Source organism: Schistocerca piceifrons, chromosome 2, assembly GCF_021461385.2.
Source record: "Schistocerca piceifrons isolate TAMUIC-IGC-003096 chromosome 2, iqSchPice1.1, whole genome shotgun sequence".
Lineage (NCBI taxonomy): Eukaryota > Metazoa > Arthropoda > Insecta > Orthoptera > Acrididae > Schistocerca > Schistocerca piceifrons.
The window spans coordinates 585,435,259-585,461,661 of NC_060139.1; the positions used below are offsets into that span (position 1 = coordinate 585,435,259).

General features: G+C 41.1%; 1 protein-coding gene across 1 annotated transcript in view; it reads left to right on the top strand.

The window, feature by feature from the left end:
- Positions 1-26,403, top strand: part of LOC124775618 (glypican-6) — a 105,664-nt gene that overhangs the window by 61,481 nt on the left and 17,780 nt on the right. The window contains exons 4-9 of the mRNA XM_047250446.1: positions 6,291-6,525; positions 9,937-10,093; positions 10,381-10,546; positions 19,582-19,712; positions 19,965-20,141; positions 23,079-23,194. Of these exons, the coding sequence (XP_047106402.1) occupies positions 6,291-6,525; positions 9,937-10,093; positions 10,381-10,546; positions 19,582-19,712; positions 19,965-20,141; positions 23,079-23,194 (982 nt within the window). The remainder of the gene's footprint in view (positions 1-6,290; positions 6,526-9,936; positions 10,094-10,380; positions 10,547-19,581; positions 19,713-19,964; positions 20,142-23,078; positions 23,195-26,403) is intronic.

Sequence of the window (26,403 nt, forward strand, 5' to 3'; positions counted from 1 at the left end):
ACCAATGCTCACGCGAAAAAACTGTTGAACTAAAAGATAAAAGGTGGTGAAACTACACAAGCTTTCTTTCCTTTCATCAAAGAATGTTGTCGCCTGGTGTTTCAGCCAGCCTATAGAAAGGATGGTGAAAAATCTCCCAGTCAGAACGAATGAGACTGGGGCATATTTTACATTAGTTGTTCTCATGTGACAAGTGCGGAAGTCTAGATTCCAAAGCTGATACGTCTTAAAGCTAACTTCGCAGCAACCAGTAGGACATTTAAATACGATCTCACTGGGCCAACCTACAATTGGATATTAAAAATAAACAAATGCTTGTAGCTTCATGGCACTTGCTTATTTAGGAAAGGAGACATGAACGTCACGTCTGCGTCAGTCAGCACACTTTTGCGTTCGTCAGTGCGTGCGCAGCAAGCGGCTGAACTGGACGTCTTATTGCGTCCCCTGCCAGTCGCGATGTATGTGCTGTCATTCGCTTCCTGCAAGCAAGAAGAATCAATGCCATTGAAATTCGTCGTCAATTGCGTCGTATGTATGCGGATGGGGTTATGAGCGATGGCGTTGTGAGGGAGTGGTGCAGAAAATTCAAGGTTGATCGCTCAGACGTGTGTGATGAAAGTGGTCGAGGAAGACATTCAGATGTGACTGACGAACTTGTGCATCACGTTGACGTGAGAGCCATTGGTTCGCAATTTCCGGACCTTCCTGAATATGTGCCACGGATTTCGAGGACATCCGTCTTAAAACGGCCTCAGAGAGTGTAGGTAACCATAAGTATTGTGCACCGCTGGTACCAAAATGTTTACCAGGTGTTCACAAAACTGAAATAGTGATTTCAGAATTGACATTCTTCGAGCACTATCAAGAAGACGGGGAGCGATTTCTGGACAGAAACGAGATGTGAATGCATTACGTGAATACTGAAATTAAGTCCAAACAATGAACGCGCTCTCATTCTCCCAATCACCCCAAAAAATTCGAGCAGATGCAGTCAAATTCCAAAATGATTGATGCAGTTTTTTTTGTTTTTTTTTTTTTTTTTTGGAATCGCAAAGGTATTTTGACAAGAGATTTCATGGTAGTAAAGCGTGAGAATACTGTGACATCGCAGGTTTATTGTGAGACTCCGAGGATCAGAAAAGAGCGCGGGATGATTTCTAATGAACCATTCTCCTTGACGAGAATGTGAGAGCTAATACTGCGGATGGAAAGAAGGAAACACACGTTTTGGCTGGGAGATTTTTCAGCATCCTTTCGATAGTCCAGCTGGCACCAATTGACTTTCTTCTCTTCCCCGAAGACGAAGACGTGGCTGGCTCGTCAGCATTCTATAGCTGACGATGAGCTCGAGGATGCTGCCGACAACTCGTTGAAACACCAGGCGACACCATTCTTTGATGATTGAAACAGCTTGTCACGGTACGACAAGTTTGTGTATAGCTGACGACAGTGTAGGAAAGTGATATCAACCTGTAACTGCAGACTGTATGTAATTTTTTGTCTATGCTTTCTTTTTTAAAAAGCCAGTTGGACGTGAATTCATGACTTGCCGTTGTGGGTCTAGTTGAGATGACGATCCGTTCGATGGAGACACTGGCTAGAACCGAGCTATATATATGATCTGTGTAGCTCTAATGGAGATAAACGTTTCGATGGTGCTTCTTTGTTATGGAGGTTGTGCTGCCAGACTGAACTGTAGTGTAGTCCAAAGTCCAGGCTACGTTGGAAGGTGACAGTTTGGATGCAAGTTGTCGAAGCAAACGCAAATACCACGACAGTATATATAAATATACATCGCGCATTCCTTAGTTCCATTTACATTCATGATGAAAATGCCTATTTTTGCACTGTGATAAGATATAATATCATCTACGCCCAAAACTCCCTATTCCCGTGGAGGTCTTGTCAGTTTGTCTGCTTCCGTTTCGCTCACGTTTCATAAGCTGGTATAAATCTGATCAAAGCAGCAGTTGTCTTAAAATCATTCATTTGCTGCAGTGACACCGCGATACGAATTTGAAGTGCTAACTGTACAGCCTTGTAGATAGTGCATGCATGTCTTCATTTTTCATTCATCGTTGCACTTTTATATTAATTAAATTGTTGATCGGCTTTTCCTTGCAAGGTGGCGTGAATCCGATCACTAATTTATTTTGTATGCAAAAACAGACTCAAACTTCCAGTGTAGTGAGTCCTACTACTATTTTCAATTAAAAGAATTTTGATGCACGAGGGTAATCCCAAAAGTAAGGTCTTTTTTTTTTTTATAAGTACATAGACCTGTTTATTTCTACATTGGTTTACATCAGTTTACATCTTGAACATTTAGCTATTTTTCGACATAATCACCAATTTCTGTCGATGTATTTTTGTAGACGCTGTGGCAGTATTTGTATGCCCATGTCATGTCAGGTCAGCTCGCCGCCAGCTCCGCGGCTTTGGTGAAGAAGGATGCCGCCACTGGCCTGATTGTTGCTTGGTCTCAGGTGTAAAGTGGTATGCCCAGGTTTCGTCACCCGTGACAACTGAGTCCAGAAAGTTGTCCTGTTCGGCTGCAAGGCGGTGAAGAAATGCGCGGGAAGCATCAACTCGTTGCCGCATGTGGTCCTCAGTCAGCATGCGTGGCACCCATTTTGCGCACACCTTCCGGTAGTTCAATGTTTTCGTTAAAATTCTGTGAGCGGTGCTTCGGGAAACCTCAGGAACCAACGTGCAGCGATCATCCAGGGTGATCCGCCGATCTTCACGCATGCTTTGCTCAACCTTCAACACTGTCTCCTCAGAAATTGATGGTCTCTCGCTCCTTTGTTCGTCGTGAATTTCGGTCCGACCAGCTGCAAACTCTCTACACCGCTTAAGGACATTTTTGACATCCATGCACGACTCACCATACACTTCCGTCATTTGGCGGTGGATGTCAATCGGCGCAGTGCCCTTTGCGTTCAAAAACCGAATAACTGCGCGCAATTCGCACTTATATTGTTATTGACGTCATCATCTGGTCGTTTCATGGAGCTCGTATTTCTACCAGTTAAGCAGCAGGAAATCAAAATAATTACTCAATTATAGCTGAGAGGTTTCAAAACGCGTCATAATTTACTGGTATTAAAATTTAGTGGTTGGTTCTGAAGTGTTTCCTGTTCGGAGCCTCAAACTAGCCACGCACATACGGTCTGTGTAAACATGGTCACGTGTAAAACTTGAAGGAAGTTTAAATAGGTATTATAGTGCTATCTGACAGCTAACCGAAAGCAAATACCAATTTTTAATGATTTCAGTTATTTAAACATGGGAGACAAATCACATGACGTAGTAATATTACGTTACAAATGCAGTGTGGCGTCAGCTGTAGCTTTCCCACCAGAGATGTATATAACAGTAAATCTGTTATCAACACGACAGTTGGCTTGGATGCCATAGAGCTGTACGAAGAATTGACCAATTGGAGGTTGCCATAGCGTCCCTCTGCCCTATGAACTGACTTATTGAGGAGAACCCATAGTTTAATGTGGAATCTGAATCACGGAACAAATCAGCGTTTTTCCCATTAAGAAAATTTACCTAACGTGAAAGAAATGGCAAGTGGAAGATAAAAATCTGAAGACCGATCGGAGATTGAACCTGAGTGCTTTGGATCTGTAGTCTAGCACTTCACCACTGAGCAACCAAGCCAAATTAAACAGCCGCTGTATATAAGGGCATTACCAACATTCACCTCTTTTTAAATGACCTCTTAGATCATGATGAAAAATTAGCCACAGCCTCGTACACGCACCATGGCAACTAGAAGTAAAACTGAGCGAGGTGAGTGGCGAGATACCGTACTACTATTTGGGAGGGCACAGGCTCGAAACTTTGTCTGGCTATTCAGAGTTAAGTTTCCTGTGAAATCCCTGAATCGCTTAAGATAAATACTGGGGTGATACATCTGAAATAGACGCACCCCAAATTTTCTTCCACAGTCTGAACGTCCGACGTCTGTAAAATCAAGCCATTGATAGGATGCTAAATCCAAATATTTCTTCCTTCTTATTGACTTGAAGTAATTTCCTGACAAGGAATAATTGCGTCAATGACGTTTTCACAAAAAAAAAAAAGGTTGAGGGAGAACTTCGGAATAAAATGCGTTGGATATCAAGTACGAATTTTCTCAGAAATATTAAATGTTATTGTGCAAAAAACTTGTACGGTACTGGTACACGCAAAATAAACATGCACATTATTAAACTGTTCATATATTATGAGGTGACTGTCTGACATTCAGGAATACCATGGAAACATTAAAATCAAATGTGGAACATGCAAAAAGGAAGATGGAATTGCTACAGAATAAGGCAAATAATTTATTAAACGCTATGCTGCCCCTCGTGGTCCCGCGGTAGCGTTCTCGCTTCCCGAGCCCGGGGTCCCGGGTTCGATTCCCGGCGGGGTCAGGGATTTTTCCTGCCTCGAGATGACTGGGTGTTGTTGTGTCGTCTTCATCATCATCATTCATCCCCATTACGGTCGGAGGACCTTGCCTTGCCATTAGGACCTTGCCTAGTAAGGCGGTGCGGGTCTCCCGCATCGTTCCCCTACGCTCTGTAAACAAGCATGGGACTTCATTTCCATGGGTAGCATTCTGCAGCAAAACAGAACACACCTCAAGAGACATCTCAGACGTAAAGTAGCGTTTCACAAACAGTATCGCAAAAACTGAGTCACTGTGGCTTTATTCCAACTTATTCATAGGAAATTAGCCACATATTCACCCTGAGTGACATGAAATGCAGTGTTCTGCTCTATTGGGTGTTACACAACCAAGAAATGTTTGTCATCTACTCTGACATGCACACTTCCAGGGTTTCCATGTGCTTAAGAGCAAAGGAAACTATTTAAATAAATCCAATTATACCTAAAGGTGGAATCACAGGGCTGTCTGCATGTGCCACATAGGCTACTGCAATAAAACGTAACATCTATGTAGGTGGTTTTCCACATACTGCCTGGTTATATTCTATAGTAATACTGAGCTGCTAAAGCCGGCCGTGGTGGCCGAGCGGTTCTAGGCGCTTCAGTCCGGAACCGCTCTGCTGCTACGGTCGCAGGTTCGAATCCTGCCTCGGGCATGGATGTGTGTGATGTCCTTAGGTTAGTTAGGTTTACGTAGTTCTAAGTTCTAGGGGACTGATGACCTCAGATGTTAAGTCCCATATTCCTCAGAGCCATTTGAACCATTTGAGCTGCTAAACTGAAAATAAAATACTTCAATTGAACATTTCGAATGTTGCAAAATAACATCATGAAGTCCTAATGCCTCACGTTAATGGCGTTAAAGTATTTATCTTTCACATCTTATTTATTTGTCTTCACTCTAGAATATATTTTCAGTGTTTCAGGCGATAAGGCTGATATTACCACCTGGAGAAAAATTCATAGTGGGTGACATAAGAGTTATGTCTCTAAAGGATAATTGTGTGACTTGTGTTGTGAGATACATGATAATCCTTAAAAAAATGGGAGTTTGACAAAAAATTGTATTAAGAACTTATAGCCGCTTTGAAAGTTCAGCTGTGTATAATAAATATAAACATAAAAATTGTGAAACTGGAAATATGTGATAAGTTCCTATAGGAGCAAACTGCTGAGGTCATCGGTCCCTAGGCTTCCACCGCGCGAACCGTGGCAAGGCGCCCTAGACCGTGCGGCTACCCCGCTCGGCAGATGTAAAAGATGGGCCCCGTAGCAAAGTGCACAAACAGTTGCAAGATAGAAATAAGTTACCCTATTAATTTGCGTAATTCTTTCTTGAACCAATTTCCCAGGAGGAATGGTCAATATTCAACGATGTGACAGGAACGATCGATCATTTGAAGCAAAAATGTCTAGTAAACATACCTTAAGAGCTATGGTCACTTATTTCATTTAAGCTACTTGAAAAACATCACGTCTACTGAATAAACGCTCGTAGTTCTTAAGATACCGTATCTATGTTAGAACATATGTTTACTAGACAATTTTTTTCTTGTTTTCGTCCTACCACTACCCAAAACGTGGAAAGCAAAGAATTTGTAGCACAAGAGATTTTTTTCTCAGTATAGAAGGTGTAGTGCTCATAGCTCTTCAGGTTGCATTTTAGAGCCCATATTTACTGGACTTTTTTGCTTCGAATGATCATTCCTGTAATATCCCTGAATATTGACCACTCCGCCTGGGACGCGCCGTACAGCTTTAAGTAGCCGTAGACGTTAAACATTGTGAATGCTTAATTGAAAATAAAAGATTTCAATTGAATATTTCTTCTGTTGCAGAATTTTTCAAGAAACTTCTGACTCAGTCAAAACGTGATTTCCATGAGATGTTCAAGAGGACGTACGGCATCATATATGAACAACATTCTTATGTTTTCACGGATCTTTTTGAGGAGCTTGAGCGTTATTATGCCCGGGGAAATGTGGCACTTGCTGATGCTCTTGACAATTTTTTCAGTGTACTGTACCAGAAGATGTTTACTGTGTTAAACGCACAGTATCAGTTTGAAGAAACGTAAGTAGTAAGATGCATACCGCTGGAACTATATTTACAAGGAGAGGAGGCCTACTCGCATCGCCAAATTCGTCCACATTTATGGTATATGTAGGGCGTGTTAGACAAGAAAGTGCCCTAAGTGGAAACTCCAGATGGCCAAGCGTTTAGGAATTTTGATACGGATCTATCAACACGTGCATCTCACCAATTGTCCCTGTGACAACTTGTATAGAAATCGGTGTTTGGCTCAGCGATGAGAGCACATTTCATCCTATGCCTATACTTTTTGTGCTTATATAAATTAATAAAATAACTTATATGATGATGCGGTTAATTCTGATGTCAGTAGTGTACGCATTGCCAAGGAGCACAAAAATATTTCCCACCAGGCAGAATCGAACCTGTAACCCCTCCAACGCGAATCCAATGTCTTACCGCAGAGCCAAACACTGCTTCCTAAACACACTTTCCCAGGGACATTTGATAACGTTACATGGTGATGGATCCGTATCAAAATTGCTTTTATTTCCGAAGCGTTTGGCCGTCTGGAGTTTCCGCTTGGGGCGCTTTTTGGTCTCACCACGCCCTACATGTACCATGAATTTGGACGAATTCGGTGACGACGAGTAGGCGTCCTGTCCTTGATAGTGAGGAGTTTGTTCATGGATCACCCACAAAACAAACTTCGCACTTCTTGTTACGATATCACTGTACAGAAGTGCAACATAACAATTTAGTATTTTGCATATCACTTCCATTAGCACTTTCTTGTAAATCATGTTGAAGAATGTACTTTACTTAAATGTGTGCTTTCACTGTCAGTCAGTCCTGGCCAAGATTTGCGCTCCCATTGCACGCTCGCGCTTCGCAAACGCAGCCGAGTGTATTTAGCGTTCCGGTTTCCCTCCACCACGGTGCTTTTGCGAGATCTGTATGTGAGACAGTTCTGTGCTGAAAACTACACATGTGGGAAAACTACACATGGGGACGACCTGTCTGAAACACCGTGGGGTTACTGCTAAGAGTGAAATATTGCAGCCCACTTTTAAAAGCATTATTTTTATCATTATTTATTTTCAACATACAATTCTTCTTCCAAAGCAATATTACTTACTTTAGTATCGTACATTAGACAGTGCTAATACGGTGGACAGAACTATAAAAAGCTTTGCGTAACGGAATAACATTAAGTTGTGATGTTTACAAGTTCATACACGTTTCTATTTTAGAATATGTAATATATCTGGAACTATTAATCTGTTAAAATCAGAGACATTTAGTTACTCAGATTGATATCTGTTAGACCCGAGCGCTGGTGGAACTTTATCAGTTTCATAACAGAAGAGAAACGCTCACACACTTGAGTTAAAACAAACACTGAAGTAACTTTAGCGACCTGTCTGCGCAATCGAGGATATTGCTCTTGGGGTAACATTTTACGAAAGTCTCGTAATTCCTGGCTCGGACAAAAATGTCGTTGAGCCGGGTGCTACACTGTGCGTCTGTCATAGTATACGTTAACGGCAGAATTACACCCATATCCGTTTAGGGCCGGAGACAGTTACACTGTACTGGTACTATCTTTGAGTTAGTGCCACAAACACAGTGTTCATTTTGGCATATTTCGCTGTTTTTGTATTCAGGCCATTTAAGATTTATCACAATCCTTATGATTAAGTGCCAAGATACTTCAGTAAAATAAGCCTTCAAGTGATACTATGATAATTAAGGCAAAAGATGAAAGTCGCATGGCTTTGGCGTAGCGTAGTGGATAATGTTATGAATTAGTGAGTCCAGGAAAGTGGGTTCGCATCCCATCGTTCCCTCATATGCGAAATTTTTCATTTTCATCTTAGCGTTTTAAGACGATTTGAGACTTTCTTATGAATATAAAACAAGTAAGTTCTACTATATTCGATGTTATTTACATTTCCGAATGACTATAAAATGAAGGTTGTACCAAATATTTGGCAGTTTGTTTCCGAATATGTGTCAACTTCAGTGTGTCTAGTTGGCAGGAATCTAAGAGAACATCTTAAATTGCTGCGAGTGAAACGAGTTGCAATAAAAATTCTTCTTCGTCACAAATATTTCGCTGTTTATTTCCTGGCGTTAGCAAACTCTTGAGAAGACAGTTACTTCACATGTTATAACCAATGGCACATACGGTTGGTGTATTTTTCCCGCTATCCACATGTGTTTTGCAGCTCAAATTGAAAGTTTGAGGTGCATCAGCAACCAAAAGTGAGAACGATCTGACATAAAACGAACAGTCTTCAGTCGTGCATTGTCCTGATATATCTTGGGGAGCCCTTGATGAAATGTTTCTATTACTGAAACATAGTCAGTCATGTTTGGTACACAAATGACTGCCTTGAATTCCGGGAAATGTACCACGTCATGAAACTGAAGCTGATTCTTGCGCAGGATTAGTTTTTGTTTGACAGTGTCAATCTTGTCCACCATATCTGATTTTTACACTTGCATTAGGACATTTAATGAATTCAAATAACTGTTGATGTAGACCATAAAAGATTTTAGCATCACTCCACTTACTCTTAATTCTTTTCCTAATGACCGCCTTGATTCAGCCAGCATTCACTGTCGCTCGTCATAAGACAAATGTATCATATCGTCTTTGTGGCTGGTATTATCATGACGTTGCAATAAGCATTTTTCAAGCTCATAATAGTGCGAGCAGATATTAAGTACTTTGCATGGCCTTCAGACGTACGAAAAGGAAAGCAATTCCCATACAGCACTGGCTCCTCCACTTTTTCGTTTTGGGGTAATTGCGTAGGTGCCACACTATTCCTTACGCACAACATTAATTTACTTTAACACAGGTAGCATTGCCAGCACACTGCTCAGCGTGTTACAGGGCGACTGTCTTGCTGTAGCGGCGCCCAGCTGCAGCTTTCCTGTTTCCTTCCCCCTTCGTCCCTCGCAGCCACTCACTGTTGCGTTCCGAGCGCTAGGTAGCAGCGCAGCCGAAGCACTTGCGCTCGTAGTGCTCTTTTTGGCAAGGCCAGGCCGGCTGTAACGAATGACTTTGTTAGATGATTTGCCATAGTGCGGAGAATGTTATACATCTGGAATGCACATGGAAAGGCAAAGGTTTATGTATAAAAACCGAATATTAGTTGTCAATGCCTGCTTCTCTGTTGAATGTGGATATCACGCAATTGAAGATAATGGGTGGGTTCTCTAATTTATTCTTACTGTATTTGTTTTTTTTTCTTTGTTTTTGCTGAGAGACAAACATGGTGCTTCAGAACACCGATTTATTCTTTGGATAAATGTCTGTATTTCTTTTTTCTTTTAGCACAAAAATAAATAAGAAACTCTATCCCCACACCATTGACTGTGTGTTTTGAAATCAGAAACGTTGCATATGTACTAACAGTCGATTACCTTCCATATCACTAGGTACCTGCGATGCGTCAGTGAGCACATGGAAGAGTTGAAGCCATTCGGTGACGTCCCTCACAAGCTGTCTATACAATTAAAGCGCTCCTTTGTTGCTACACGTACATTTGCCCAAGCGCTTAGTGTAGCGAGTGATGTTGTCAACAACATGGTTATGGTGAGGACCACTTTTAAATACTATGCAGATACTTAAGGAAAATGTGGCTTACAATGGTAAGCACGGGTTAACTATGATTTTCGCTATTTTACATCCAAAATTAGAAACTTAATCGTTGTCAAAATATGTCTTTCCTTAGTGTTGTGATAACATATTTTGATATGACAAAGGGGATAGTTTGAAAACATTTTATGGGTGTTAATGGTCTGTGTTGATTGTTAAGGTACATACTGTGATTCCGACGTACTTACTTAGATTTATGTATTTTTTTGTTGTTGTTGTTATAGATTGCCCCGAGCCAAGACTGTATCCGTGCTCTCACAAAAATGACAGGTTGCCCAGCTTGTCAGGGGCTGCCAGAACTGAAAGCGTGCAATAATTATTGTATAAATGTTATGAAAGGCTGCTTGGCATATCATTCGGAACTGGAAACCGATTGGAACACTTTTGTTGGTAAGATGTGACACCTAATAATTAAATAGCTGTAGAAGTGACTCACACTATAAACATTCCGCGGTACAGTGGTGTTGATTGTAAGAGAGTTCCATGGTTCCGTGCCGCATTGTGTAAATTAATTGTTTTTGATTATATAGTTACTCCTTGTTTTGTCTCGTTGCAAACCGCATACTTGCGTGTAATTAGTTTATATGTGGAAATAAATATTTTCACGAGTTAACCACAAATCTTTTCACGAGTTAACCACTGGTGCCGCCCGACGTGATCACGCCCAACAGTAGTTCTGCGCCGGCTTCGACGTTCCGCACCATGTCAAAACTACAACTGTTACTTCCGCGCCAGCCGCGTCGGTTTTTCATTCAGCACGAAAATGAATTCCTCGCCAGTGCCTGCCGTGCCAACCTCAAGTAATGGAATTATTAGCAAGACTACGATCAAACCATCGCCTTTTTGGCAACATAAACCCCTCGCTTTGGTTTAGGCAACTAGAGAGCCAATTCATCTTAGCACAGATTACGGCAGATGAAACGAAATATAGTTACGTGGTAGATGCGCTAACGGAGAAGTCCAGGGCATTCTCGTTACGCTCCCGGAAAGCGAACGATATGCTGCTATAAAGAATGCATTGATTATGCGATTGTCCCATTCTGAAGCTAAACTTACGGGTTATGCTGCATAGTTGATCTATTGTTTGGGAGGGTGAGGGGGGATTATGGGACTAAACGGCGAGGTTTTCAGTCCCACGCAGTATATGGCTATCCCGTCCCGGCTGCATAGAGGATTCTGACGGTATGTCCCGGAGATTTGAATGCATTAGCGCGAACAGCAGATCGGATAGCGGAAATGTATCAGGCGACAAGCGTCGTGACTATAACTATTGCACAGGATAACACGAACTCGGCGACTATATCGTCACTGTAGTCTCAACCAGCTGAGCTTACAAGTGACCGTCCTACAAAAAGCACACAAAAGGAGTCGAAATCGTTCGCCAGCGACACAGAACATACGAGATTGGTACCACAGAAAATTTGCTAAAGACGCACAGAAGTGTATGCCACCGTGTAAAGCGAATCGTGATGCCGATAAAGCAGCAGCTACAAGCACGTCCACCGGCAACACACACCATTTGTTTGCTACTGACCACAACAGTGGAGCGGTAATTTCAGTGTACCTCGCGACCAAGTTACCATGTCACAGCCGCAACGATTCTTGTGTGTGTGTGTGTGTGTGTGTGTGTGTGTGTGTGTGTGTGTGTGTGTGTGTGTGCTGCAAATGATACAAAGATTATGTCATACGGACACGTCACTGTACTACTCAACCTCGGACTTTTTTCGCACCTTTGAGTGGCTGTTTACTGTGGCTAATGTATCACAGCCCTCGCTAGTAGAGCTGGCGTTCCACAATATAGCACCATACCTACATGTGACGCAACAGCAAACATGACTGCACAAGGTAAGGTAACGCAACTGCTACCACGCCAGTCAGTGGTATCTGAGGAAACAGAATATACTAAAAACCTAAACTCCACCCGAACAGGTCATGAAGTCCCAACAGTACTGACCAGCTGTCGTGTCATCCTCAGCCCACAGGCGTAACTGGATGAGGATATGGAAGGGCATGTGGTCAGCAAACTGCTCTCGGGGCCATACGTCAGTTTAAGAGACCGGAGCTGCTACTTCTCAATCAGGTAGCTCCTCAGTATGCCTCACAAGGGCTGAGTGCATCCCCCTGCCAACAGCGCTTGGCAGACCCGATGGTCACCCATCCAAGTGCTTAACTTGGGTTATCTGACGGGAACCGGTGTTGCCACTATGGCGAGGCTTTTAGCTCACACGAAATATACGCGACTACTAAAAAATTTCACAGAGATCGTGAGGCAGTCAGTAACGTTTGCATCTGTCATGCACTTCACATTTCATCATATCCCCACCACCCCAGGTCCGCCAACTTATGCACGCCCTTGACGATTATCTCCTAATAAATTACAAATTATCAAACAAGAGCTTTGTAGCGTGTTAGGTCAAGGTATCTGCTGCTCTTCAAGTAGCAGCTGGGCAGCCTCCCCCCCCCCTCCCCCTTTTCATGTGGTACCCAAAAAGATGAATGACTGGTGCCCCTGTGGTGATTACCGGCTGTTAAATGCGAGAACCATTCCGGACAGATATCCTATGCCACATATAGGGGATTCTCTGCTGGGGTACAAGGTAAAACAATTTTTTCAACAATAAATTTGGTCAGAGCACACTACTAAATTTTGGTCCAGAAGACACTCCCAAGACAGCAGTCACTACTCACCATGCCGTTTGGTTTATTCGAGTTCACACAAATGCCATTCGTGCTCTGTAATCCAGCCCAGACATTTCAGTGGTTCGTGGATGAGATAACATGTGATTTAGAATTTTGTTACTTATTTACTGCTCATTATGTCTCCATGTTGTTGTTGTTGTGGTCTTCAGTCCTGAGACTGGTTTGATGCAGCTCTCCATGCTACTCTATCCTGTGCAAGCTTTTTCATCTCCCAGTACCTACTGCAACCTACATCTTTCTGAATCTGCTTAGTGTATTCATCTCTTGGTCTCCCTCTACGATTTTTACCCTCCACGCTGCCCTCCAATACTAAATTGGTGATCCCTTGATGCCTCAGAACATGTCCTACCAACCGATCCCTTCTTCTGGTCAAGTTGTGCCACAAACTTCTCTTCTCCCCAATCCTATTCAATACTTCCTCATTAGTTATGTGATCTACCCATCTAATCTTCAGCATTCTTCTGTAGCACCACATTTCGAAAGCTTCTATTCTCTTCTTGTCCAAACTATTTATCGTCCATGTTTCACTTCCATACATGGCTACACTCCATACGAATACTTTCAGAAATGACTTCCTGACACTTAAATCAATACTGGATGTTAACAAATTTCTCTTCTTCAGAAACGCTTTCCTTGCCATTGCCAGCCTACATTTTATATCCTCTCTACTTCGACTATCATCAGTTATTTTGCTCCCCAAATAGCAAGACTCCTTTACTACTTTAAGTGCCTCATTTCCTAATCTAATTCCCTCAGCATCACCCGACTTAATTAGACTACATTCCATTATCCTTGTTTTGCTTTTGTTGATGTTCATCTTATATCCTCCTTTCAAGACACTGTCCATTCCCTTCAACTGCTCTTCCAAGTCCTTTGCTGTCTCTGACAGAATTACAATGTCATCGGCGAACCTCAAAGTTTTTATTTCTTCTCCATGAATTTTAATACCTACTCTGAATTTTTCTTTTGTTTCCTTTACTGCTTGCTCAATAAACAGATTGAACAACATCGGGGAGAGGCTACAACCCTGTCTTACTCCTTTCCCAACCACTGCTTCCCTTTCATGTCCCTCGACTCTTATAACTGCCATCTGGTTTCTGTACAAATTGTAAATAGCCTATCGCTCCCTGTATTTTACCCCTGCCACCTTTAGAATTTGAAAGAGAGTATTCCAGTCAACATTGTCAAAAGCTTTCTCTAAGTCTACAAATGCTAGAAACGTGGGTTTGCCTTTCCTTAATCTTTCTTCTAAAATAAGTCGTAAGGTCAGTATTGCCTCACGTGTTCCAGTGTTTCTACAGAATCCAAACTGATCTTCCCCGACGTTGGCTTCTACTAGTTTTTCCATTCGTCTGTAAAGAATTCGTGTTAGTATTTTGCAGCTGTGACTTATTAAGCTGATAGTTCGGTAATTTTCACATCTGTCAACACCTGCTTTCTTTGGGATTGGAATTATTATATTCTTCTTGAAGTCTGAGGGTATTTCGCCTGTTTCATACATCTTGCTCACCAGATGGTAGAGGTTTGTCAGGACTGGCTCTCCCACGGCCGTCAGTAGTTCCAATGGAATATTGTCTACTCCGGGGGCCTTGTTTCGACTCAGGTCTTTCAGTGCTCTGTCAAACTATTCACGCAGTATCATATCTCCCATTTCATCTTCATCTACATCCTCTTCCATTTCCATAATATTGTCCTCAAGTACATTGCCCTTGTATAGACCCTCTATATACTCCTTCCACTTTTCCGCTTTCCCTTCTTTGCTTAGAACAGGGTTTCCATCTGAGCTCTTGATATTCATACAAGTCGTTCTCTTATCTCCAAAGGTCTCTTTAATTTTCCTGTAGGCGGTATCTATCTTACCCCTAGTGAGATAGGCCTCTACATCCTTACATTTGTCCTCTAGCCATCCCTGCTTAGCCATTTTGCACTTCCTGTCGATCTCATTTTTGAGACGTTTGTATTCCTTTTTGCCTGTTTCGCTTACTGCATTTTTATATTTTCTCCTTTCATCAATTAAATTCAATATTTCTTCTGTTACCCAAGGATTTCTACTAGCCCTCGTCTTTTTACCTACTTGATCCTCTGCTGCCTTCACTACTTCATCCCTCAAAGCTACCCATTCTTCTTCTACTGTATTTATTTCCCCCATTCCTGTCAATTGCTCCCTTATGCTCTCCCTGAATCTCTCTACAACCTCTGGTTCTTTTAGTTTATCCAGGTCCCATCTCCTTAAATTCCCACCTTTTTGCAGGTTCTTCAGTTTTAATCTACAGGTCATAACCAATAGATTGTGGTCAGTGTCCACATCTGCCCCTGGAAATGTCTTACAATTTAAAACCTGGTTCCTAAATCTCTGTCTTACCATTATATAATCTATCTGATACCTTTTAGTATCTCCAGGGTTCTTCCATGTATACAACCTTCTTTCATGATTCTTAAACCAAGTGTTAGTTATGATTATGTTGTGCTCTGTGCAAAATTCTACCAGGCGGCTTCCTCTTTCATTTCTGTCCCCCAATCCATATTCACCTACTATGTTTCCTTCTCTCCCTTTTCCTACACTCGAATTCCAGTCACCCATGACTATTAAATTTTCGTCTCCCTTCACAATCTGAATAATTTCTTTTATTTCATCATACATTTCTTCAATTTCTTCATCATCTGCAGAGCTAGTTGGCATATAAACTTGTACTACTGTAGTAGGTGTGGGCTTCGTATCTATCTTGGCCACAATAATGCGTTCACTATGCTGTTTGTAGTAGCTTACCCGCATTCCTATTTTCCTATTCATTATTAAACCTACTCCTGCATTACCCCTATTTGATTTTGTGTTTATAACCCTGTAGTCACCTGACCAGAAGTCTTGTTCCTCCTGCCACCGAACTTCACTAATTCTCACTATATCTAACTTCAACCTATCCATTTCCCTTTTTAAATTTTCTAACCTACCTGCCCGATTAAGGGATCTGACATTCCACGCTCCGATCCGTAGAACGCCAGTTTTCTTTCTCCTGATAACGACATCCTCTTGAGTAGTCCCCGCCCGGAGATCCGAATGGGGGACTATTTTACCTCCGGAATATTTTACCCAAGAGGACGCCATCATCATGTAATCATACAGTAAAGCTGCATGCCCTCGGGAAAAATTACGGCTGTAGTTTCCCCTTGCTTTCAGCCGTTCGCAGTACCAGCACAGCAAGGCCGTTTTGGTTATTGTTACAAGGCCAGATCAGTCAATCATCCAGACTGTTGCCCTTGCAACTACTGAAAAGGCTGCTGCCCCTCTTCAGGAACCACACGTTTGTCTGGCCTCTCAACAGATATCCCTCCGTTGTGGTTGCACCTACGGTACGGCTATCTGTATCGCTGAGGCACGCAAGCCTCCCCACCAACGGCAAGGTCCATGGTTCATGGGGGGGTATGTCTGCATCTGAAGCGGAATATATGCAGCATTTGACATGAAGTTGTTTGAATGTTAGCACACACAAGGACTAATAGTGAACTTATCAAAATGTATTTTTGGTGTCAAGGAATCCAGTTTCTTGGCTACACAATGGATGCATGTGGCATCTGACCATACCCATGTAGCCACAGCCGGTTACAATTCAGCAGTTGCGGCAGTATACCGCCTATCAGAAGTTTTGGTCACATCACACATTGATAATAGTACCATGGAATGTATTCCAGCAAAAAAAAAAAAAAAAAAAAAAAAAGAGAGAGAGAGAGAGAGAGAGAGAGAGAGAGAGAGAGAGAGAGAGAGAGAGAGAGAGAGAGCATTTTTTGGAAGGCCACCATTTCAGTATCTTTACGGACCACAAGCCACTAACTTATGCCTTCAAAGTGAAACCAAATAAGTTATTTCCAAGACAACTGAGGCATATTGACCACATTCGCCAATTTGTAACCAACATCATGTATGTGCAAGACAAACTTAATGTATCTGCTGATGCACTTTCTCGGATTGAAGCAATTGACATAATCGAGCATACATCACTGCACATTGAGGCCATAGCTGCCGCTATTGATTTTGATGCCATGGCACGGGCGAACAAGACGATGAGGAGCTGCATACATTGCTTGTGCAACAATCAGGTTTCCAACTATGAAGGGTGACCATATCGGACACAAACACTTTGGCTGTTTGTTCTGCAGCAGTTTTGAGCTCTGACAATCTCTTCAATACCCTGTATAACACATCCTGGCATCTGAGGAACCACGAATCCAACTAAACAGGGTTTCCTCTAGCCCAGCATGAACGTCAGCTGTAAACTGTATGTCTGACAATGTATGGCCTGTCAAAATACAAGATCACATGACAGGTAAAATATGCTTTCATGGCTGGAAATGTCACAATTAATAAAATTTGTGAGCTGTTATGCTATGGTCGAATGGATTTCAACTTAAAATTAAATGTTTCGTCCCCGTTCACTGAGGATATTTTCAAGAGGGATCATAGCTTCTCTGAATGTTGGATTGTGAATCAATATTCAGAGAAGCTTCAATCCCCCTTGAAAGTGCCCTCTGCAGATGGGGTCAAAACATTGGGTTTTAAGGTGAAATCCATTTGAACATGGCATAATAGCCCAGGATGTTTTATTAATTGTGAATAATCACAAGACATGTCAAGGCACCACTAGGTACATTTATACTGTCTGACCAGCAATTTGAACCTGTCCATGTAGATATTGTGGGCCCACTATCAATTTCCAAAGGCTGCACTTACTGCCTTAAGATTGTGAGCAGATATTAGAGACAGCCAGAAGCATTACCTATGGCAGACATCACTGTGGAGACTGTCAAAAACGTTTTTCAGAGGATAGTCTGCATATTTTGGTATATCATTGAGAATAATGACAGATCAAGGATGTCAATTTGAGGCATACCTCTTTAAAGCCCTTCCCACATTGTTAGATGTCAAGTGAATAAGGACTATCACTTATCATCCTGCAGCGGAGAGTATGGTGGAACACATACACCGACAATTGTAATTGGCCCTTAGATGCCACTCAGCAGACAAGTGGATAGAAACTCTACAGATTGTTTTAGAAGGATTGGAAACAGTTTTCAAGTGTAACCTCCAAGCCACAATGGCAGAGTTAGTATATAGCCAATTATTATGTCTTCCTGGAGAGTTCATCCAAGATATGGGAGTTGAAATCATTGCAGCATCAGACTTCGCTATCAGGTTGAGATCCCACCTACATTAGTTTCACTCAAAGTACAGCCTCAGGACAAACTGGATGCCACACATTTGTCTTTGCAGATGTAGCCACTTGTTCACATGTGTTATTATGTAATGACACAGTCTGAGACTGCTGCAACCCCCACATGAAGGTCCAGTAATTAGTTGAGGTGACAATAATTTCAAGATGAAGATCTGTGGCATACCTATCATGGTTGCACTTGACCATATCAGATCGGTATTTCAAGATCCACAGCCAACAGAAAAAAAAACTGGCATTGAGAAACATGAAGAAGGGAGAGGCAGCAACTAAAGGTCCTCCCGCATGTCAAGCAGCAGAGGAGCCTTGATGATCATCGGATGCTGCCACAAGGAAACATCAGCAGGTGCTACTACCCCGCAGCTTGAACAACACACCAACCCCAAAGAGAAGCCCCTGGGCTTCAAGAAAAGCTGTGATTGTGCAACCTGGATGACATGTCAAATTTAAAAGAAGTATCACTGATGCTGGGGAGGGGTAAAGACTCAGTATAGTGACTCCCACTGTATACATTCCATGGTACAGTGGTGTAGATTGTTCGAGAGTTCCATGGGTTCATGATGCAGTGTGTTTATTAATTGCTTTTGATTATATAGTTATTCCTTGTTTTGTCTAGTTGACACTGAATGTCATGCAAACCATATACTTCTGTGTAATTAATTTGTGTGTGGAAATTAATCTGTTCGTTGGTTAACCACATGTTTGTCGTGAACAACAGGTAAACTGAACAATGGTTGTTATAACATTTTATGTGAGTATTATGTAAGCAAGATTGTTTATTTATGAGCCTTTTTCTGAAAATTTAACAAAATTTGACATTATTTTTATCATCTGGAGGTGTCTGTTTGCTAAAATAGTGAAAATGTTTCTTTAATTTTTAGACACAGTCAAAGTTATCTTTACAGGTAGCAGGATTCAACCATTTCAACTGTCCATCTTAGGATCCATTTGCTGTGCCAGGGTGACAATGCATGGTTGTATGCCGGAGCTGGATCTAAGGATGACTGTTTGAGCTGGTCAGAACTGGTTATCTCTAAAGATAATTATCAGTCTGCCGGAAAATAAATGAAATATTTAAAAGAGTTTGTGAATAGTAGTAATGTCTGTCATATTAACTAATGTACTTCAACTTTAATAGCATTTTCCACCTGCTGGTTCGGCACAGGCTAATATCTTTTCACAACTGCTTTCTTAACTACACATTTTTGTCTAGTGACTTTTAGTTGAGAGTTAATGTCCAGAATATAGCCTGTAAATTCATTTTGAGTGGTGTAATCTGTTTAATAGTTCATTCATTCAAATTAAAGAATATATCATTGTAAACAGTATTTATAAATATTAGTGTGGTTAAAGGACATAGAAAAATCTTGAATCTGTGTTATTGTGTTTGATTGGCTTCATGCAAATACTGCCTTGTGTTTTAACACTAAATTTTATTTTTAATTGAACCTAGTGTTCAGCAGGATTCTCCTTCATTACTAACATACTTCCACCACTTCACAGATATTATGGACAAAGTAGCTGAGAGGCTGCTGGGACCATTCAACATTGAGATGGTAGTGGAGCCTATTGACATAAAAATCTCAGAAGCTATCATGAATTTCCAGGAAAATGGGCATGAAATATCACAAAGGGTAATTTCATAATTGGATTTTTTAAAAGTTTTTTGTTTGTTCTTGAAGCAGTAGTGTTCTAAAAAGTGATCAGTACTTGTTAACGTATTTCCTCTGATGAAAATATCTTCTCCTGAAGCTGACTGTTTCATTTTAATGTCATCATATTAATGTCATCTTATTAATGGCCATTGGAAAGATTACACCTTAATGTAATTTTCTTTTCCTTCATTATGTTGCAGTTTAAAAAAAAAATGTTCTCTTCATTTTTAGGTATTCAGTGGTTGTGGAAAACCATTATTGGGAAGACGAAGGAGGCGTGATGCTTCTGAACTTAGTTTTGATACTTTCAACATGGGTGCAGACAGTGATAACCTAGATGACAATGATGATGATGGTGGAAGTGGTAGTGCAAAATTGACAAAACTTATCAAAGATATCAAGTCAAGGGTGGGTAGTGGCAAAACAAATTGCCTGAATCTTTGTGCATTCATTCAAAAGCCTAGAATGTCTACAGTTTATTACTAATCAATCATTAAATCCAGGAATTTCATAAAATGTTTTTAACATGCATGTTTAAAATGTTGAACTTTCATGAAGTAATGCAATAATGAATTTAATTAGATTGATGCTGCGACATATAGGCCTTTCTGCAATTACTTTTCCCATTATTACATTGTACGAGAGAAATTCACAAATATTGTATTTCTTATGAGAATAAATTTTGTCATGTTGTGCAAAAATAATTTCTGAAATTTAAAAAATGGAAAACAGAACTAAAGTATTCATTTCATGGTGTTGGGTTGCATGAAGCTTAATTTTGGTTAATGGATTGTTGTGTATAGTGACTACAGAACTGTCAGCAGACTTAGCATTATCAGCAGATAATTTTCTTTATAAATGCTGTACTATGGGAAATGACATACAATCCTAAGGAATAAAACACAATTTTCAGTAATTTTGTCAGCTACGAAATTTATAGAGGTGAAATGTCTAAACAAAGTCTACAGAACAGAGCAGGAAAAACTTCATTTGTGATACTCAGTGGGTGAACTGTCCACAACTAAAATAACAAACTGTTTCAATAAAAGAACAGCGAGGAATTTCCAGGATGGCAAGGGGCAAAATGGTCAGCAACTAAGCAAAATTTCATCAGCAAACAAACTAATTACAAGGACAACCGGACAGAAACACACAGTAATCCAGCTTAGAAACTATTATACTTCTTATGCCACCAATCGTACACTGAAGGGACAAAGAAACTGCCTAATTTCCTGTACAGCCCCCAAATACGCAGAAGTACTGCAACACAACATGGCATGGACTTGACTAATGTCTGAAGTAGTGCTAGAGAGAATTGACAATATGAATCCTGCAGGACTGTCCATAAAACTGTATGATTCTCTTCTGAATAGAATGTTGCAAGGCATCCCAGATATGCTCAGTAATGTTCATGTCTGGGAAGTTCGGTGGTCAGATGAAAAGTTTAAACTCAGAAGAGTGGTCCTGGAGCCACTGCAGGAATTCTGGATGTGTGGGATATCACATTGTCCTGCTGGTATTACTCAAGTCCACTGGAATGCATAATGGACATGAATGGATGCAGGTTATTGGATAGGATGCTTACGTACATGTCACCTGTCAGTTGTATCTAGATGTATAAGGGGTCCCATATCACACCAACTGCACACGCACCACATCATTACAGAACCTCCACCAGCTTGAACAGTCTCCTGCTGACATGCAGGATCTGTGGATTCACAAGGTTGTCTCCATACCCGTACACATCCATCTGTTAGATACAATCTGAAATGAGACTCGTCTGACCAGGCAACATGTTTCCAGTCTTAAACAGTCCAGAGTTGGTGTTGACGGGCCCAGGCAAGGCGTAAAGCTTCATGTTGTGCAGTCATCAAGGGTACATGAGTGGGTCTTCGGCTCCAAAAACCCATATTGACGATGTCTCATTGAATGGTTTGCACACTGACACTTGTTGATCGCATTGAAATTGCATTGTTGATCACATTGAAATGTGCAGCAATTTGCAAAGGGGTTGCACTTTTGTCACATACAACCATTTTCTTCAGTCATTGTTAGTCCTGTACTTGCAGGATATTTTTCCAGCTGCAGTGATGTTGGAGATTTGATGTTTTGCTAGTTTCCTGATATTCATGGTACACTCATGAAATGGTTGTTGGGAAAATCCCCACTTCATTGCCACCTTGGAGATGCTGTGTCCCATCGGTCTATGGCCAACTGTAAGACCCCATTCAGACGCACTTCAATCTTGATGACCTGCCATTGTAGCAGCAGTAAGCAGTCTAACAAGTGCACCAGACACTTGTCGTCTCGTATAGGCATTGCCAGTTGCAACGCCATGTTCTGCATGTTTACATATCTCCGAATTTGAATACACATACCTGTACTAGTTTTTTTGGCACTTCAGTGTATATTGCTACATGATGACTTGTGTATGATCTGAGCAATCGTCTATCACAGCTTCAAATTTTCTCTGTCTCTGAATTTATTTTAACCCCTTGGAATGGTCATATGATACTAACCTTAGTTTTGATTGCCTGTCTCTCACGAGTAGTTAAAGTCATTGCATGCAAATATACTTGTGAGGAAGTACAGCTTATTTGTATCTAAACTACATTCAGACTTCGAAAACATTTTGAAGGCCTTTCCTCAATTAATGTTGAGTATACAATGTTGTGTATACAATGTTGGAAGACATTCCTAGGCTCCTCAGTGAAAACTAATTTTGGGATTTTGTAAGTAAATTTTTTAACATCTAACAGTTGATACGGTTTGACTTTTGTGTAGCATTCTCAGTTGAATTCAGATCTATAACCATTTTTGGCGCTTTCTCTGTATACGTTACATGTTGCCTTTTAATCAGTGTAAGCTTTTTCTTTTATTTAGGAATAAAAGAGCCCAAATAACTGTTTTATTTATTAATCAATGATACACTAACATGTTACAGAGGAAAAATGCACAACCTTAGGCTAGAACGTTGAAACTGTGTGTGAAGCTTTTTGTGTTTCATTATTTTGTTTTGGGTTAGTTTATCAATAACAAGACTATTTGGAGGTTTTTCAAGTCCAATTGTTTTCCTTTTGGTGGAGGTAAATAACATTGGAAGAGAAAGTTAACATGAATATGTGTGTTGTCCTGTTACTAATGCTTCAAACATATTTTATTTTGGTAGTTAACATTCTGACAGAAAGAAGATTAATTTAGGTTACGTTGTCACTGATGTGATTATCCTCACTACCAGAGTTTACATTATGTGTGTGCTTATGGTACTAGTGAAACTCTTCATTTTTTTGTGCAAAATAAAACATTTTCTATCATGAGGTTTTTATTACTTACGTCTTTTTTAAGGTACAAGATACAAAAATGTTCTGGTCACATTTACCATACCAAATATGCAACAATGATGCTGTAGCTGCTAGTCCTGCCAAGGAAGACAGCTGTTGGAATGGAGCAATGAAAGCCAGGTACATATTCTTTCCTTTTCATAATATTTTGCAGATCATTAGTCCAGAACAACATCAATACAAACAAATATAAATGTAAATAGTTGACTGAGGCTATAATCTAATAACAATGTATTAGAATCCAACACTCATTCACACTCAAATGGAGGAAATAGTACAGAGAGATCAGGAAACGATTGTCGTCACCAGAAAAGCCTGTATGTGGAAACAGTTATACATACTAGCTGAATACCCTAGCTTCACCTGCTTATTTATGTACTTCACCTTTACATGCCTCTTCCCAACTTGTCCTCTATCCACTTGCCTCCTCACATACTTTACGTCTTCCACCTCATACCGTCTCGCTCTTCTAGCTGTACTGTCATACCCGCACATTTTTCGTAAGCCAACTATCCCTCTTCATCCTTCTTGTGCCAACATTTCCCTCTCCCCCCCCCCCCCTTTCCCACCCACTCCACTCAAATCCATATCATCATCCTCCTCCTCCTCCCCCCCCCCCCTCTCCTCCTGCTGTCCATCACCTCCTCTATCTCTCTCAACTGTCACCAAGCTGTGCTCATCCACACACGTGCACAGCTGTGCCAATTCACAAGTGTAAAACAGGTTGATAAAGTGGGCAAATACTACTCCAACACAATGCCTGTCGTGCAGGATTGTCTACATGTCGAGACTTCAAAACAAATTCCTGCCCCTGACATGTAGGCTGCCCTGCAGAGGGCATTGATAAGGCATGGTCATGCTATCCCCAAAGAACACAACTGTTATGTAGTGCCACTTATAAAGGAGCAGCTGAAAAACATTTTGTTTTGCCTGTATCTCTGCTCCTGTCAGAGCTAGGAGATTATGAACCCCACAGTTCTGATGCTCATGAAGTTTCCTGTTCGTGTGCCAACGTTGGTTGAAATTGATCCAGAGGTTCGGAAGGAGATCCTGGTCAGACATATGTACATATATGTATTTCCGTACATGAATACAGTTTGTTATGTAACTGAGTAAGTAACAAAATGTACTCACCAAGCAGCAGGAGAAAACATGCACAAAGGTAAAGAAATGCACAAGTTTTAGTAATCTCAACAGCTCCTCCTCCTGGCAGGAGGGTTAAAAGGGAAGGACAGCAGATCAAGGAAGAGAACTGGTGAGGTTTCTGAAATGAGGAGAATGATGGAAAAGTTGTCCAAACCCCAAGTTACAACAGACTCCCAGACAGGATGAGAACGAAAGACTGACTGTTGGGCACTGCACTGGATGACATTTGAAAACCTGAGCTCAAAAGTGAAATATAGGGTAATAAGCAACACAGAGATTACTGACAAAATGTTGTGCAAGAGTTAGAGTGAAAAGTGCATTATTTGTGATACGGTGGGGGTGGGGGAAAAATAGACAGGTCAGAAAATAGGAGATACAAAAAGCTGAAAGTGAATAAAGAAAGGAATAGTTAATGAGAATAAATGCTGAGACTGAGAAAACTAAAGAAAATAGTTAATGTAAATTAAGGCCAGGTGGGTTGTGAGAAGCAAGAACATGTTACATTGCCAGTTCCCACCTGCAAACTTGTGAGAAACCAGTGTCTGGTGGAAGAATCCAAATAACATGTGTGGTGAAACAGTCATCAAGGTCACAACTGTAATGTTGTTGAGCATGCTGTGTGTTCCAATGTATACCCTCTATATACACCCATTTGTCTTAACTGGGAACTAGGTGGTAGTCACACCAATGTAGAAGGCAATATAACAGTGTTGACATAAAAGCTGGTACATGATATGTGTCATTTCACAGGTGGCTCTGCCTTTGGTAATATATGTTTTGCCAGTTACAGGGCTGGTGTAGGTGGTGGTAGGAGGGTACATAAGGCATGTCTTCCAGTGAGATGGTCACAGGGGTAGGAGACCTAGGGTAGCCAAATTGGTGCAGAAAGAGCATAGGATCCAACCAGGAGTTTGCAGAGATTGAGGGGGGGGGGGGGGGAGGAGAGGGAGACAAAAAGCTATTCTAGGTGTGGTGAGCATAAGTCAGATAGAATGGACCTCATTTTAGGGCATGTTTTATGAAGTCAAACTAGCCATTTAATAAATTCAAGGCCAGGATAATACTGAATGATTAGAGATGTAACCGTACCATGTTTTTTTGGAGGAATCAATAGTAGTAGGATTGGATGCGGTGACTCAGGAAATCTTCTTTTGAGCTAAGCTGATAGTCATTATGCTCAGTAAAAGCCGGGGTGAGATTGGTAGTGTATTGCTGTACAGTGTCTGCATTTGAATGAATATGTTTGCCTTGAATGCCATGGCTCTATAGAAGGAAACATTTCACATGGAAAGGATGGGATTTGTTAAAACATAAGTACTGCTGTTTTGTTAGTATGTTTAATGTGGACATAAGTTCATGGCTGACCCTCAATGAGGACGATGTCACCATTGAGGAAAGTGGCATAATATTCGAAAAAGAACCATGTTAAGTGTAACTGGGAGAATGTTTTCACTTCATCAGACTTCTCTTCTCCTACAAAATACTGCAGTTATCTTCCCCTCATGTTTCCTTGGATGGTTATCATTCACCAAGCCAACTTTAAATTGCAACAACTGGCCAGCCTTCACCTTAAAAAGCTATCCTACCTTCTAATAAACTACCTCGGTAGCAGTGTTTCCCTCCCTGCCCCTCTCTAGCTCCCTAAACAGCCGTATCATCAACCACCTCTCCTCTCCTCTCCTACAAATGGAGTTTGGCCAACCTTCTTAAGATCTCCATCATTTACCACTGCCTCCCAGAGCAATAACAACTTATTATCGCAATAACTAGCCACAACAATACTGTGTTCTCAACATCTCATCTAAGGGACTTTCCTCTCCTGAGTTAACTGTGTTGTTGAAGTTTCTCACTTTGAACTGTAAACCTGCATTTGATCATGCTCTTTTGGTCAAGGACCTAAAGTCCTTTACACGTTGAGTGTCAACTAGAAGTATCACTTTGCCACCCAAACCCAAAACCTTTCCAACAGAAAATTTGATATTGAACCCTGTTTTGAACAGTTCCACCCACAATCTCATCTTGATCCATCTCCACTACCTCAAGATCACCCTTTGCAGGCCTTCCAAGAATTCCTAAAATCCAGTATCATTTCACAACCCTTTCTCATGTCCCTGTAACCTGACCCTAACATGTCCTATTCAGAACTCCAAGCTCTTTGTTCCATAAAAACTGATGACTCAATC